This window comes from Microtus pennsylvanicus, chromosome 15 (assembly GCF_037038515.1).
Source record: "Microtus pennsylvanicus isolate mMicPen1 chromosome 15, mMicPen1.hap1, whole genome shotgun sequence".
NCBI classification, from domain to species: domain Eukaryota; kingdom Metazoa; phylum Chordata; class Mammalia; order Rodentia; family Cricetidae; genus Microtus; species Microtus pennsylvanicus.
In genome coordinates this window covers 28,757,355-28,774,535 of record NC_134593.1, presented here as the reverse complement: position 1 = coordinate 28,774,535, position 17,181 = coordinate 28,757,355, and the positions used below count along the sequence as shown (strand labels likewise).

The following is a 17,181-nucleotide window of genomic DNA, read 5'->3' as shown; positions in this document are numbered from 1 at the left end:
ACCAGCACAACACAAATAAGCAGGAAAACACCTCTCTGGTGGGAGCTTTTTTTTAAGGATTCATCTTTATTAACTTGTAATTACAAATGTGTGTGTGTGTGAGCGCGTGTGTGCACATATGTGTATAGTGTATATACATGTGAGTACAGGTGCCCCTTGAGGCATGAGGCATTAGATTCCCCTAGAGATGGAATTACAGATGGTTGTGAGGCACTTGACATGGGTTCTGGGAAACAAACTCTGGGCTCTGGATGAGCAGCGAGTGTTCTTAGCCACTGAGCCATCTCTCCAGCCCCATGGGAGGAGCTCTTTTAAAGATTCCCATTAAGCTTCAGGCTTAATGTCACAGATGATACTACTTAATGTCACAGATGACACTACAAAAAAAAGTGCAACCCTTCTCCCTCCCCTTCTGCCTCCCACCACCTCACAGCAAGCAGAACTCTTTCCTCTTCCCCGGCCTTCACGTTAGCAGGAGGCCAAAGGCTACTTGTCTACATCACTTCCAAAGAGGCACACTATATTCTAATTCTCATGCTGCAATTTGGCCAGAGAGAGGGGCTTTCAACAGGTCAACAGAGCACCGCTGGCACTCACGACAAAGTCCTTCAGGTTGGCCCTCTGCCTCTGGCAATAGCAGTCATCCACCACACTGGCCGCCAAGGCAGTTCTGACCAGATAGCCAGAGGCAACTCTCGAAGATGACACCCTCATTAAACAGGTACCACTGGTCTCGGCCTCAGGTTCTCCCAGTCCTCTGGAGTCTGCTCACCCAGAGCCTGTCTTTTCCTTTGTTCACTTTTATCTTTCCAGCCCTTGTCCCTTTTCAGCCTATCCACCGTGTGTGTGTGTGTTTGTGTGTGTGTGTGTGTGTGTGTGTGTGTTGGGGATGTCAGGCTACCCTTAACGATTCTTGAGACTCCCATTGTCCCCTTTCCACCCTCCATGGTCACTCCCCTGTGGGACATCAACCTTTGCTCACCTTCTCAAGACTTATCTCTGCTCTCTACCTTGTCATGGACCCCTCCCTCCCTCACCAAGGTCCAGGTCATCTCCTGAAACAGAAGTAGCAGATAGGCTTCACTCAACATGCTACCCTCTCCATGACAGAAACTTCCCCAACTAGGTCTAAGAGGAACGTGCAGTTTCTCTTATCCCTTCAAATCGATCCTTGCTTTGGCCTGCCTTCAACTCTGCCATTTGACGATACAGCCATGTTTTTATTTCTATGGTCACACAATACTTGGCTGCCTCCTTAGGCCCAAACACGCTTTCCACATCCTCTATAGACCTCCGTCCTCAGGAAAGGTGTACCATGTCAATGTTCTTCTCACACCACATTAGCTCATGCCATCTGTCCCAGCTATCTTATCTCCCTATTGCTTGCCTTCATTTTCAGCTTCTCCCCAGAAATGCCCCTTAACCCCGGCGCCTTAGAATTCAAGCACTGCTGGCCCACCACCTCCTTCCCATTTCTGGATGTAGGAACTGCTTTACATTTAATGAGTCACATTCTGCAGTCATTTGGCTCACAGATACCTTCCTAAATTCACATCCATCCTGAGTCTTCTGGGTGGGAACTTCACCAGGTAGCAAAGGTAGAGGCCATCTCTCGCTGGCTACACCACTCTGAGCTCAAAAGGGCTCCAGATCCTAACTTTAAAACTCTTAATCCTTCCGGTGACCCTCCCCCGCCTCTTCTTTCACAGGTCTGACCTCTCAACGCATAACCTGCACTGCCTGGGGCCACCTGGATTCACCAGCCACCTTTGAACACCCCAACCGAACAAGTTCCAGGACTCGAGAATCCACAGGACCAAATTCTCTGCGCCCCACACTACTGCCGGCCACTCCCAAAGCACCATGATCTGCCTTTGGGTCCTCTGTTTCGTCCTTTTCCCCTACTCCTTGTCCTATCCCGAGAGCTGGATGCCCCTCATAAACCTAACCCACCATATCCTGCGTGATACCAACTCTTCCTTTTTTCCCAACTGCTGGGTCTGCTTGTCCACCCGTACCCAGCGCTCCCTAGCGGTCCCAGCTCCTTTGTCCACTTGGACAGACTCACCCATGAAGCTTCACCTCACATACTCAGTCAAGCCCTTTTCTGGCTCTTATCCCATCACTGACATTGAGAGGCGCCTCCAACTCTTCCACCCGTTGACTGCCTCCTATTCTTTCCACAATCCTGACCGACGGGCTATTGCTTTCCTTCAGCTAGTCAGTTCGACAGGCATATTCCCGATCATCACCCGACTCACCTCTGTGATCTATCCTGATAAGGACCGCTTCTTTGAGTCTGCCCAGCGCCCTTTATGGGGACCACTCTTTACTGAGACGCTCCTCATGTCACAGGCTCCGCTCTGCATATCCCGCTCCTTCAAGGTCCCGGCTTACGCCACTTTTGTAGGCACGCTCTCTACCTCTCTCTGCAACTACACTCTTCATATATCACCTTCCAATAGTCATGTAAACCTAGATCTGTCCACTACCCATCTATTCAAACAGGCAATGAAAAGACCAGATGCCAAATGGAAAAACCCGCTCCGCTTTTCGGGACCTCCCTCCCTAGTCTCCCCAGAGCCCTCTTACTATCCGTGCCCAGCCGACATCAAACACTGTCATACCTCCCCAGCCACTCCCTGGATGCGCTGTCCTCTCTCCTCATCTGGCACCTGCTATAATCTCACTCTATTTGAATCAGACAATTTAACCCACCCCGTTACTATGTCAGTGAACCCTACCTACTTCAAGCTCAAACTCCAGGGACACAGAGACCCCTATCCACTCTCCCACTACCAGCCCCTCACAGGAGCTGCACTGTCTGGACAATATTCTGTCTGGGAAAATGAGGTAACTATTCAAGAAAACTGGGGTGTCACCTCAAACACATTCTCCCATCTCCTCACTTTCTCATACTCCTTCTGTCTCAACTCTTCAGGCGTTTTCTTCCTCTGTGGAACATCAACTTACATGTGTCTCCCGGCCAATTGGTCCGGGGTCTGTACCCTTGTCTTCCAATACCCAGACATCGAACTTCTCCCCAATAACCAAACGGTGTCTGTCCCCCTTTTTGCTTCAGTTCTTGCCTCAGCTTCTCGCCCAAAGAGGTCCCCTCACCTCTTCCCCTTCCTTGCAGGCCTGGGCATCTCTTCTGCCCTTGGTACTGGTATAGCTGGCTTGGCCTCCTCAACTTTTTATTTCCAGAGGCTTTCTAAGGCTCTTTCGGACACCCTGGATGAAATGGCCGCCTCTGTCACTACACTCCAGAGCCAGATAGACTCGCTGGCGGGTGTTGTTCTTCAAAACCGCCGGGCGCTGGACCTCATCGTGGCTGAGAAAGGGGGCACCTGTCTCTTTCTCCAAGAAGAGTGCTGCTTCTATGTAAACCAGTCTGGAATAGTCCGAGATGCAGCAAGGAAACTTCGAGAACGAGCATCAGAACTTGGCCAGCATTCTGACTCTTGGGGACAGTGGCCCGATCCTGGATACTGGCTGTCATGGCTGACTCCCTTCCTGGGACCTCTCCTCTTCATTGTCTTCCTGTTGACATTTGGGTCTTGTCTGCTTAACTGCCTAACCCGTTTTGTGTCCCGGAGACTTGGCTCCTTTGTCCAAGATGCCACCAAAAGGCATGTGGACAGTATCATTCAAAATGTCCACTATAAAAGACTGCCCCAAGATGCCCCAGATGAAGACATCGCTCCTGTGTACCAGGGAGAAGTTGGGAGAGCACCAGCATTGCCCTCCTTACTTTCCAGTTAATAGAAACCAAGTCGGGTGTTAGTCACTGCCACAGTGTTTTGTATCCATGACAATTCCAGAAACTAAGTAATTTTGCCTCCAGAACTAACATTACTTACTTTTCCAGACCCAAGCCCTTTCTGCCTTATCACTACTCCGTCCCCGAGATGTGGCCATGAGAGCTAGTTCTCCATCACCTGAGAGTCTTTAGTCTACCACTCAACTTAGTTCCTAAGCAACTCCTAGCAACGACCGAGTGGAGGCCAGAAAAGGAATATTTTCAATGTCCCTGTCTGTAAGTGGAGAGTGGGCTCTCTAGTTTCTTATACTAGAGGTCTCTGTTCCCCAGGTCTGTGCTGTCATGGAGGTGGCTTGCTCCCTTGTCTTTCTTGCTTTCTGACCTCAAAGAACATCAAGGTGGCAGGGACTTTCCAGAAGCTGGAAAGGGACAGCAAGGTCCCCTCTGACAGCTTTCAGAGAGAGTATAAGACACTGTTGTCCCCTCAATCTTAGGCTTTAGGCTTCATAAGTTAATAAGTCTATGTTGTCTCAAGCTGTCCCCTAGAAGCATTTTGGTACAGCCGGCCCAAGACATGAATCAACACTGAGCTGTAGGGTGGTAGAATATTCTGGAGCTGTCTGGGAGCACATGAACCAAGCATGGACAGTAGAGGATGGGGTAGGATGCAAAACTGAGATGGGCTTGGTAACTGGGATGGGCAAGAGGATCACGAAAAGGGAGGGGAAAAGGGAGGACATAACCCGGAGAGGAATGAGAGGTCAAGTGGGTGGGAAGAAAGAATGGGAAATGAGGGAGGAATTCCAGGGGAAGGATCTAGAAGTTCAGGCTGGGGATGTTACCAGAGTTGTTGGGGGCAGAGCTAGGGCCCTGGCGGCCCTAACAAATTAGACTTGGCCACCTCTCTTCAATAGGCCAATTATCATCACAATTAATAGTGAAAAGCATAAAAAGACTTATCCAGTGTGGCCACTGTGGAACAGAGAGGCCCATGGAGTAGCCCCCTCATTCCCTAAGTCTATGCTCAGGGTCCTGATGTGAGCTTTAGGTTTAAATAGAAAGCAAGAGGTGGGCTTAACTAAGCAGTCCTATTGATGGTACAGTTCCACCTGTCATCATTGTCCCAGTTTGGTCTCTTCTGCAAGGTGTTCTGACATGTTGTCATAGCTGTGTGACATCTCTTCCTGGAAGGTAAGCTCCTAACTAGGCACCTGGGCCCCAGCCTCTCCTCCATCTGGTGTGAGACTCCTGGAGAGATTCCAATTTCGTAGGAACCCTTTCAACAGCCTGATAGCGAAACGAAGAGGTCTAAGTGTCCTTTGAAACACCTTTATTCCTGCCAGGGCAGTGACAGGAGCTGGGCTCAGGGGTTCACTTAGCATTGAAGTCATCAGTGAACCTTCTAAGACTGGGAACCCACAAGAAAATGGCAGGGGGTAAAAATTACCATGCAGGGTTTTGAAAAGTGTGCCGTAAAGGATTGAGGTAGAGGAGGTAACTCAAGGACTTTGGGATGGCGGAGGGGAATTGGCAGCAATTTAACGTGTGAAGCTGGGAAGAGAGATTTTATTAGATATAGGAGACATTGGTATGCTTGTGATAATGGGCTGAGAGGGGGAAAGATTATGGGTCAGCTGACATGGTGGGCGGCTGGTGGATTGTCTATGGTCCACCATACAGAGTTGCACGTAGGCCTTGTTTCAGACATAGTGTGTTTACCTCTTTGCCTTCCATGCCACCAGCACTGCCTTGCCCTCCCCTTTGACCACTCTGGGCCTTTAGCCTTCTAGAGGTTTGGCTGTGGAGTGAGAGCAAGGCCCACAGCAGTGCAGAAACATTGGTCCAAGCTGGTGTCTTCAGGTCATGCCGCATGGGGCAGGTATCCCCACGAGTGGAACCAGATCACCTCTCAGCACTTGGGCTTGGCTGATGTCACGTGTCATGGGGACTTGTGGACTTGAGTGGCTGAGACCGGAGAAGGGGCAGACTCTCGTGAGGTGGAGTAGGCTAACAGGTCCCCTCAATCTGCTGCTGGAATTCACAACTCTATCCTCTCCCCGTCACCACCTGCCATCAAAGGAAGCCTGGAAAATGAGGACAGTTCTGCCCCACCTCTTCATTTTGTTTCTGTTTCTTCGTCCTGGGGAAACAGAGCCCTGAGGATGAGTCACAGGTCAAGAGGCTATAAATAGCACTGTCCTTGGAAAAGCAAGGCATTCTGGGATTATAGGGGGCGGATATGTGCAGTTGTGAGGGACTGTATATGTTCAGAGGAATTTGTGGTCTTCTTAACGTATACACTTGAGTTAAAATTAGTCAGCATTGTGGATGCTTTCATTCTCAATGTACCAATGTATTTCACTTGGTGTGTGGTTAAGTATCCGTGGCTGTGGCCTACAGAGGAAGCAGGTCACTCCAGAGGCCAGAGCCTCATTGTCAGTAAATGGTGGAACCAGCGCTGGCACAGGTCTCTGAGCCAAAGTTAGAGGCTGTGCGTCTTGCACGCTCAGCAACTTCCTCTTTCTAAGCTAAGCTTGGCTTTCGATTGGCCTGGGGCAGGAGGCGTGCTGCCGTCTTCAGGCCTTCAACAGTCAGGAACTTTATTATGCAAGATTCCAGCAGAATCATTACTCTTCCTCTCCTGACCTGACCCTGGATAGTAGATAAAATATCTATCTACTCAGCAGCAGATCTGATTCTGGGTTCCTGGGCTCCTTCCTCTGTGTGGGTGTGCCCAAAACACAGGGTTCTAGGGCTGGAATGTGGACCTTGTCCCAATAGGCCTTCCTCCAGAAGTGGAGGAGCAGGGCTGACTGCTGGATTCCCATGTCCAGCAGTGAGCCCTCCACCACCGGGCCTTTCTACTGCTATGTCTGGTATTGTTGGAGATATGGAGAGCAGACTCCAGGGTAGGTCTCTGAGGATAACTCTCAGATGCACACAGCCAAGATGGTTTCTTGAGGTAACAACTAACTCTCATGTCCCTGAAGGGGAGGAATCAGGGGGTCATATATGAAGCTATCATGAAGGGCTTGGGAGGCTGCCATCAATCTTGCTATCAAAGCCTCTCAACAGCCATGTGTCTAGTGGCCAGACACTGTAGTGCTATCCTCCCTGACACCCCGACCCCAAGTGTCTGCATCTGTAAAGGGAGACTGCTTGTTTGTTTCCTTGCTGCCTGGACCCAAATAATCACACAAAACTGTATCAATTACAACACTGTTTGAACAACAGCTTAGGTGTATTCCTACCTAGCTCTTATATCTTAAATTAACCTATTTATATTAATCTGTTTATTGCCACGAGGCTGTGGTTTACCAGAAAGGTTCTGGTGGCATCTTTCTGCTTGGGCAACTACATGGTATCTCTTTGACTCCACCTATTCTTTCTCTCTCTCTCTCTCTCTCTCTCTCTCTCTCTCTCTGTCTCTCTCTCTTTCCCTCTCCTCTCTTCTCTCTCTCTCTCTCTCTCTCCTCTCTCTCTCTCTCTCTCTCTCTCTCTCTCTCTCTCTCTCTCTCTTTTCCAGCCTGGCTATATTCTGCCTTGCTATAGGCCAAAGCAGCTTTATTCATTCACCAATAAAAGCAACACATATATAGGACACCCACATCAGGCATCCTTCTCAGGGGGCAAGAAACAGCGAGCAGCAGCAGATGACTCTGGCTGCACCTCTGCCTTCCAGATCTCTCCAGTTCATGGACCAGCTCATCTAGACCCCTGGCTGCGAGGGCATTTTAGAAATGTGGCTGCTGCAATGCAGTGGGTGTGAGATACCTATGGGTACACAGTCCATCACACAGAGAAGTAGAAAAAAGGTAATGAGCACTTACAGTAAACCCCTCACAGATTTGCACTCTTTTCATATTTTTTTTGATTTTTTAATATTTATTTTTGTGTAAATTTGATATATAAGTACTATACACAATTTCCCCTCCAACTCCTCCAACTTTTCTCATGCCCCACACCCTTTCTCAAAGTCATGGCCTTTATTCTTTTTTTAAAAAAGAATATGACCGGGCAGTGGTGGCACACGCCTTTAATCCCAGCACTCAGGAGGCAGAGGCAGGGGGATCTCTGTGAGTTCCAGGCCAGCCTGGTCTACAAGAGCTAGTTCCAGGACAGGCTCCAAAGCTACAGAGAAACCTTGTCTCAAAACAAAACAAAACACCACCACAACAAAAAGGATTATGTATGTGGGTGCTTTGTCTTCATGCACATCTGCACACTGGAAGAGGGTTTTAGATCCCATTATAGGCCGTTGTGAGCTGCCATATGGGTACTGGGAATTGAACTCAGAATCTCTGGAAGAGCAACCAGTGCCCCTAATAGTTGAGCCATTGCTCCAGCCCCAGCTTCTTATTCTTTATTATTGTTACCTATATACATATACATTTATAAATACAACCTGCTGAGTTCATTTAGTGTGGCTCATGTGTATTTAGGGCTAACCTCTTTGGGACTGGATAGTCTGTCCAGGGCTCATCCCTGGAGAATCCTGTGTCTCCCTCTCTTAGCAACCATTAATTGCTTGAAGTTCTTCATCTGGGGGTGGAGTCTTGGGAGAATTCCCACACCTATGTTGTCATGTCAATAGGTGGTGTCATTTTTCAGGTCTTGTTTAAGCAAACATATTGTTACAGTTTCCTTGGTGTTGCTTCCTGTCTTATAGAAGACATTGTTGAATGGAGGTGGTGGTGCACACCTTTAATCCCAGAATTTGGGAGGCAGAGGAAGAGGCAGGAACTCCGAGTTCAAGGTCAGCCTGGTCTACAGAGTAAATTTGAGGACAGCCAGAGTTACACAAAAGAAATCCTGTCTTGAAAAACCAAAACCAACCAACCAACCAAACCAAACCAAACAAAACATAAAAAAGAAAACTGTAGTGCCCATGCCACTACAGGACAGTATGCGAGCCAGAAAGGAAGCTGGGGACTTAAAAGTACACGCACACAGAGACAGAGACACAGAGACTTGATACTAGGATGCCAACTTTATTGTGCTCAGGGGCAGCTAGGGCTCTGGCCATGCCCCAGCTCTTGTGATTTTTCAGTTGCGGGCCCACCAGAGACCACTCTCCTACCATCAAGGTCTCATGCTCAGAGCAGGGGAAAACGAGTTATTTACAAGAAATTCAGGAAAAAAAAAAGCCGGGCGATGGTGGCGCACGCCTTTAATTCCAGCACTCAGGAGGCAGAGGCAGGCGGATTTCTGTGACTTTGAGACCAGCCTGGTCTACAGAGCTAGTTCCAGGACAGGCTCCAAAGCCACAGAGAAACCCTGTCTCGAAAAACCAAACCAAACCAACAACAACAACAAAAAAAAAAAAAAAAAAAAGAAAGAAAGAAAGAAAGAAAGAAAGAAAGAAAGAAAAAGAAAAAAAAGAAATTCAGGGTCTGGGGGTCCATAACCCTCAAACAGAAAACCACTCTTCCTCAGCAGATGTCCTGGTCCCCTGGTTCTTAGAATCATTCTGTCTGCTCCACCTTCATGTTCTGTGATCTACCTCCATGTTTTGTGAACCTTACATATAGGGGCTTTGTTGTATATCTATCAGTTGGGGTTGGGCACCCCATGATCAGTTATTCTTTGAAATTTGGCAAACTCTGGCTTTTTGTAATGGTATTTACCTGGTTCAAAGAAAAACTTCTTTGATGAGAGGTGAGAGATACTCTGGAATGAATTCTTTTTAAAAAAATTTAAAAATCTTCTGACTCTGAAAATTATAGTCACATCCACATTTGCAGGAATCTCTTTTAATTAAAAAAAAGTCCCCAAGAATATTCTTTTTTTTTTTTTTAATATTTATTTGTTTATTTATTATGTATACAATATTCTGTCTGTGTGTGTCTGCAGACCAGAAGAGGGCAGCAGCTCTTTTTACAGATGGTTGTGAGCCACCATGTGGTTGCCGGGAATTGAACTCATGACCTTTGGAAGAGCAGGCAATGCTCTTAACCACTGAGCCATCTCTCCGCCCCCCCCAAGAATATTCTTAGTCACTGGTAAGTTGAATTCCTTCCACCCAGGCTGCCGTTGCAAATTTCAGTTTCCCATTTCCCATCCATTAGGAGGTAGAATACAAATCCTTTTATTTTTAAATCACAGAAATAATATATTAACTGAAATCTGAAAAACAGCAGTTACGAGTTACGAGTCAATTCATTTTTATGTCCATGCACAGACATTTTGTGAGTGTAATGGTCACAGAATTGCGCTTTGCCTTTTTTTTTTTTTACCCAACAGTGCATGAATCATTTCCTTTGTGATTGCCTAACAGAACTGCCGTTTTTAGGGGCTGTGTAATATTTCACTAATACACGTCATCATTTCTTCATTTCCCCTCTTACTGAATATTTAGATAGCTTCTACAAATGACACTTTCAAAAGCTTTCTATGCGTCTCAGACCTTCAGAAGTGGAATGGGGGTTCAAATGTGTTGGCTGAGGAAACCATTTGTGTGTGTGACAGGCTCTCACACTGAACTCAGGCTGGTCTGGGACTCACCATATAAGACAAAGTGACCTCAAACTAGTGGCGATCCCTTTGCCTCACCCTCTTGATTGCTGGGCTACATTCTGTGAGTGTCAACAACTCCTGATCAACAGTTCTTAAACACTACTCTTGTCAAAAGTTGAGCCATGTTTTCCGTCACTTTTGTTAAACAACACTCTGGTATCTACTTTCATAATCTTAGGACTCACCTGGAAGCCACTAGGACAGCTACCCAAGACTGGAAAATGGTTCCCTTGGCTTTGACGCCTTTGTTGTTCTTGTTTGATGTGCCCATCACTGAATCTCAGATCCCTGAGAGCTGCTTGCAATGTACTGACCTGCAGCTTGGCAGGCACAGTATCTCTAGGGTCCCCCAACCCTTGCATATCTCATTGCCCAGGCTTGCTGCTCTTGATAAGTGAGAGAGGCCCAGGCTCTGCAGATCAGCCCTCCACCCTGGAATATGTCCTAAGGCATGTAAGGAAGGAGCCTTCCATAAGCAGACAGACCTCTGCTTTTTGATTTCTACGCTTAACCTCAGGCAATATTAAGTTAAAATAAAGCATCCTGGGCTCCAATTCATTGAAGGAGCCAGAGGGGATGACTTTAAAAGAACATCTTAAAAGACAGGCAGACTTTGTTGTAAAGCTTTATTCAGTTACTTGCTGTAACAGCAGCTAAGGACTTTACAAACCCAAAGAAAATGCCCAGTTGTTTAGTGAAGGGTTCTGTTCCTGCTACTATTGCCTTGGTCAATCCAGGACAGGGTGGACTTGGATCTTTAAGAGAACAAGAGGAACACACTTAGCCCTTTGTTATTTTCAGAAGGGAAACACTTCCCAATCAATGAGGCTGTCTCCAAGCAAAGCTTACTAGAAGAGGGACCGTGAGTGATAACTGTTCACTCCCTGGAATGTGCCCTAGTGAAACACAAAAGGTGCACCTGTTGATATCCGGTGTGCCCTTGATTCTAGAACACACCTTTCCCTCGACTCGAATGTCTGTCCACCCACCATGCTTCATAACTCACATTCCCAGTAACTGTCTTCCTTTCCCACTCGATCCCCAGCCTTAGGAACGTTAAAGCTGGATGACCAGGGTCTGCAAAACCACCGGTTCTGAGGACAGCTCCTGCTCCTTATTTTGCAGCTCCGCGGGTATCTCTTCTGCTGACTCTCCCCAGGAGCCTGAGTCCCTTTCAGATGGTCACCACTCCCTAGGTAACACAACTTCCCGGGACACCCCAACGTCTGTTCTCGCCCCCATCCGGTTGCTTGGAAATGTGCAGTAGGCTGCGACGTCACACAGGGAGGCGGGTGCCCGCTGCCCGGCGCACCAATAGCGCTGCCGTGGCCGGCCTCTTCTTCTCCAGCCATTGGTGCTTCAGGCCGCTCGGCTCCACCCCAGCCCGCCATGGCGTCAGCCGCCGCAACTCGGGGGAGGAGGTTCCCACTTTAAGAAGTGAAGTTTTCTTCCCCCTCCCCCTTCTGCCCACCTCCTGCTGCCTCCCGCGCCCCGCGGGGCTGCGGATGGAGCTCCACCGCGGTGGCGTGGGGAGCCAGGCTGCGGGCCGGAGGATGGATGGGGACTGCCGAGATGGCGGCTGCGGCAGCAGGGACGCAGGGTCGGAGGACTACGAGAACCTACCGACCAGTGCCTCGGTGTCTACCCACATGACAGCGGGAGCGATGGCCGGGATTCTGGAGCACTCCCTCATGTACCCGTTGGACTCCGTGAAGGTGCGGCGGCGTGTACGCGCGTAGACTGTGGGGGGAAAGGAGCCGGGGGCGGGGGGGGGGGGCAGCAGTAGCTGTGCGCGTTTTTTTTTTTTTTGCATCCCCTGCAGCGCTAGCTCTAGGGCAGCACCGAGAAGCCACGCTGCTGGTCCCTCGGGGCGCGGCCACAGGCCAGGGGTCTCTCCCGGACTGGGCGTGTGCATCTCAGGCTCCGGGAAGCCAGCCTAGTTGCTCTGCTCCTTCCAGGATGCCCTGGGGGAGTGTTCCCAGATCCTGCTTGGGAGCCCCGCACTTTGGTCCCCGCCTCTGTAGCAGGGGATAAAGTGGTGAGCACTCTTGCACAGCGGAGGCTGTGGCTTTGAGCCTTCCGACCGTGCGCGGGTGTAGCACGTGTGCGGCTTCTGAGGGAGCTGGCAGCCGGGAAGCGCTCGCTCGCTGCTCTGCTCGCTCTGCGGAGAATTCTAACAACTCCCCCCCCCCCCCCGTCCCCCCTCCCCCCAGGCGTGCGCCGCTGGCTCCGGCGTGCCTGCTGCTCTGGTGTGGGTTAGGGGCTGGGGACGAGTCATGAACGCCAGATCCCCAGGCTCGGGACAGCTCCTTTGGGGGGTGGGTACTGGATCGGTGACATACCCGTGACGCCTCCCATCCCACCCAATTCTGCTGGGAGGTAATGGGACCTACTGGGTCATTTGCTGTCTTTTGTTTGCTGTGAGGAGAACCTGCAAACTTGTATACGGGTTGTCTATGAGTTGTGTAATAGGCTTCCAGTTTGACCTGGTCACTTCCTTCTGGGTAGTTTCGCTTGTGCTTCTGTCAAGGGGCAACTTGAACAGGTGAGCTGCCTGTGCTGGACCTGGAGAGGCACTGCGAGAGTTCCAGGAAGTAATACCTGTACAACTTTTAGGGGTGGAACTCATCTAACAGGAGTTGGGTGGGGGCATCTCTGGGAATTAACATATGAATAAACCGAGGTGCAAGGGAGGGGAGCACAGGAGCTTGCTCGGAGTCTTAGCCACTTAATTCTAGTATGGTTTGGGGAACTTAGTGGCCTCGCTAAGTGGCAGTTGTTTTGTAAGGCAGGGGGCCAGGTCTGTACACAACATAACAGTACCTTATTGCTGATGCGGGGTCCACCTGAGCAGGTGTGAATATTGGGGTTTTCTCAGAGCTGGCAGTCAATGACTGGACAGGCCAAGTCCAGGGAGAACAGACACTGGGCGTACGGCAAGGCCTGTCTTCCAGCTCGCTGCCAGACCCGAGTCATCTTTTCTGTCTCTCTACTGTCCTAGTGGGGAGTCTTGTAGTGCTCCTTGCCTGCCACTGTTGAGGAATGAGTTGGGGAAAGGTCTTAGATTTTTAAATTACCCCAGAAAGACCTGGGGCATACACTAGATGGCATTAGTATAGAACAGATCAAATGAAATGACATTTTTACAGTCATTATCTTGGGTTAGAGCCAGGGGAAAGTTAGGAGCTGTTCATTTGAATAGACCATAGACTTGGGAGATGACATTCCAGCAAAGGAACCGGTGAGGCCTGGTGCCTCTTTGTCATGAATTCTGGTTCAGGGATTTAGCTTACTTTGAAGGTTAGTAGCAGTTATTACTATTTCATTTATTTGCCAGTCAAGGCATTTGTCTCCTCTGTGTAAGTCATGTGCTGTGTGTTTCATTCCCCCATACTGTTCCCTGCCGGTTTTGATTCAGACTTCATCTGTGTGCTTGGTCTTTTCCAAAAAGTTCCCATCTGTGGAACTTTTTGTGGTGTGTGTGTGTGTGAGAGAGAGAGAGAGAGCGTGTGTGTTTGTGAGTTGTGAGCATGTGTGTGCTGTGCGAGTGAACGTGTGTGAGTGTGTAAGAGAGACCATGTGAATGTATATGAGCTGTGTGTGTGAGAGAATGTGTTTTGTGAGTGTGAGTTGTGAGCATGTGTGTGAGTGTGTGTGTGTCTATCTTCACTGTTGTCAGTATTCACCTTAGGGGGCTTGGTTACAAAATGACGTTTTTCTTTGCCAGTCAGCAAGTTCTCCTAGGTCTGCCATTTTGATCCTGGCTGTGGGTAGACACCCTTGGGCTCTGCAGTTCTCAGCCTGGGTGTGAAGTTCCTTTGTGTTCCCCTGTAACTTTCTTTGGGTAGCAAGGACTCTTTCTTTCTTTCTTTCTTTCTTTCTTTCTTTCTTTCTTTCTTTCTTTCTTTCTTTCTTCCTCTCTTTCCTTCCTCTTTCTTTCCTTCCTCTTTCTTTCCTTCCTTCCTTCCTTCCTTCCTTCCTTCCTTCCTTCCTTCCTTCCTTGTTTTCAGCAAAGACAAAAAAGCACAGAGATAATTACATGACACAGGCTTTTGAGCCAGTGTCTACCCACATCTGCATGGTTGTCTGTGCCTAGCCTGAGGGGGCAGGGACACATCTACAGCCCAGTCCTGAAAACATTCCACGTGGGGAAGACCACAGCTGCGTCCCTCTTAAATATTTTTGGATGATGAAGACTGAGTAACTGAGTCAGGAGGCGTTGGTTGGGCTGGCAGCCCTTCAGCACCCTTGCTCTCTGCCTCAGGCACTGATGTGTGCCTTTGTTTTGCTGTGGGGAAAATGGGTACTCCGTTCACCTTTAACCCACCCCCCTTCTCTGGCACACCTATTGTCCTTTCGTGTTAATTATTACAACAGAAACCAAATGTATGTAAATCATGTCTTGGAAAGAAAAAAATGTTTTCTTTGATTTTTTTTTTTGAAAAGGTATCTATGATCATTGTCGTGTTCTCCTCCCGCCCCCGCCCACTTTGAGCTTGTTGTTGTTGTTAAATGTGAGTGTTGAGTCAGTCTGCTTTTTTCAGATTTGCTATCCTAGGATGTGTGAGCTGTGGAACCCAGGGCAGGTTCTTTGCAGCTCTGAGCCTGTGGAGCTCCTTGGTTTTGTATAGTAAGAGGACTTATGGATGTTTACTGTTCTAATACTGAAGCTGTTTTTTCATGAGGCTCTGTCACCTTCCAATGCCACGTTCATGCCCAGTGATTTTCAAACTGTGGGCTTTGACCCACTCGTGGGCTGAGCATTTGAAAGACAGATTGGTGACAGCATGGTATATAAGCAGTTATGGCGTTGGAAGGAAGAGACACTGTCGAAGTTTTGTTTGGGACATGTTTCCCAGAGACTGAAAAAACACTTCTGGCCAGGCCAGATAGTGCACGCATTGAATCCTAGCACTTGGAAGCTGGGACAGGACAGTGGAGAATTTGAGGTCAGCCTGAAGTCATAGTTCAAGGCCAGCCTGAGCTACCACCTAGCAAGACTCCATTTCCAAACAAAGTATGGGCATCTTAGATGGTCCATTATTTCTCTGATTCCCCAGCAGCAATAGCCTTGGGTTGTTTAAGTCCCCATTGGGAAGACTTGCATCAATTTTTCTAACCTCTTTCTTTTTCCCTTAGTCTTCACAGTTTGTGGTAGATACAAATGCCTCATTTAAAGAGAGCCAGATTGGTGAGACCTCTGAGTGCCCTTGGTTGTAGCAACCAGCAGAGGGAAACCAAGTCAGGGATCTAGGATGTCTGGGTGTCTGCAGGCTCTTGTTCAGCCATAGTGTCTCTCTAAACTGGGTTTGGCAGGATTTTCCCAGAAGCCTTTAACTGGTGGGCAAGTGATATGGTGGTTTAGACTGGCCTGTGAGGTGGACGCAAGAGCCCATGGTCAGAAGTGCTTAAGACTGTAGGGTGCATGCCAGGTGGGTGGAGGAGGAAATTCCATCCAGATTAGGCAGAGACCAGGCAAGTCAGCGTGGTAAGCACAGGGAAGAAAGGAAACAGGAAAGATTTGAAGTGGGGAACTTCCGCTGACCCTTTCACAGCCCTTCTTGAGTGGCTTGTCAAGAAAGCACTGCTCAGACTCTTCCTGGGTGAGCCCTCTGTCTTCCATGCCCAGAACGGCTCCTCAGGCGGTCCTCATGGGTATCTCATGGGGGATGGCCTAGGCATGCCTCTGGGACACCCCACAGCCCTTGAGTTTTTCTGGTTGACTGACAGAGAGTGCTAGCAGCTGCCAGAGCGCCCCCTTCACCACCACTTCCTCATGCTTTAGAACAAAGTGTAGGACAGGTGATACCAGTGTAGTTTAAAGGCCATGGAGTCCCGATTTCCTGGAGCAAAATGACGGTGCTTTCCCTCTCTACCTCTGTGTCTTCTCTTCCCTGCCTTTCCCTGAGAAGCATGTTTGGATAGGTGGGTGATAAGCAGTCATGGAATCAAAAAAAAAAGGGTTCTCTTCAACCACAGTGCTTTCCTTCTTTCATGACACCCCAGTGCATGCGGTTGACCGTATCTGCTGCCTGCAGCCCACTGCAAAGTTGCTACTTGACCCCTGCTTAGGCTGACTGGGGCCCAAAGATTGGAGGATAGTACCCAGAACAATAGTGAGTAGTGGAGGGGACTCAGCATTAGAAAGAAAATAAATTACCTATGTTTAAATTGATTTCCAAAACTGATATATAAACTTTATTTATTTAGATGGAGTCTCTCTCTATGTAACCCTGCCTGGCCTGGGACTCACTGTATAGATCAGGCTGGCCTAAAACCGGCAGAGATTAACCTGACTCTGCCTTCTGAGTGCTCGGATCAAAGGTGTGCATCGGTAGGCCCCACCAGGGATGCTGGAAAAATGAGGTGATGGGAAGATTTATCTCCTCGTTAGGGTTACTCTTGCTGTGATCGAACGCCATGACCAAAGAAATCTGGGGAGGAAAAGGTTTATTTGACTTACATTTCCACAGCACTGCTCATCACTGGAGGGACGTCAGGGCAGGAACTCAAACAGGGCGGGAACCTGGAGGCAGGAGCTGATGCAGAGGCCATGGAGGGGTGCTGCTTACTGGCTTGCTTCCCACGGCTTTCTCAACCTGCTTTCTTATAGAACCTAGGACCACCAGCCCAGGGATGGTACTGCCCACTATGGGCTGGACCCTCCCCCATTAATCACTAGTTAAGAAAATGCCTTACAGCTGGATCTTAAGGAGGCCTTTTCTCAGTTGAGGTTCCTTCCCTTCAGATAGCTAGCTTGTGTCAAACTGACAAGATTAGCCAGCACACCTGGCCAGCTTTTCAATATGGAGCGGTATTTGAGGTTTAATTATTATTATTATTATTGTGTATGGGTATGATATGTGATTGGGGGCGTGATCATGATAGGGTGCACATGTGGT

The 17,181-nt window shown here is 48.8% G+C and overlaps 2 protein-coding genes across 3 annotated transcripts in view; both read left to right on the top strand.

Moving 5' to 3' along the window:
* Positions 1–1,863: 1,863 nt before the first annotated feature.
* On the top strand, positions 1,864–3,787 carry LOC142835623 (syncytin-B-like). The gene is given in 2 exon segments (XM_075949232.1): positions 1,864–3,687; positions 3,689–3,787. Coding segments are annotated over 2 exon segments (1,923 nt in total).
* Positions 3,788–11,664: 7,877 nt separating this feature from the next.
* Positions 11,665–17,181, top strand: part of Slc25a37 (solute carrier family 25 member 37) — a 47,035-nt gene continuing 41,518 nt past the window's right edge. The window contains exon 1 of one of the 2 annotated variants that reach the window (XM_075949030.1): positions 11,665–11,994. In XM_075949030.1, the coding sequence (XP_075805145.1) occupies positions 11,785–11,994 (210 nt within the window). In that variant the 5' untranslated portion in view covers positions 11,665–11,784. The remainder of the gene's footprint in view (positions 11,995–17,181) is intronic. The other variant, XM_075949029.1, reaches the window with a different exon arrangement.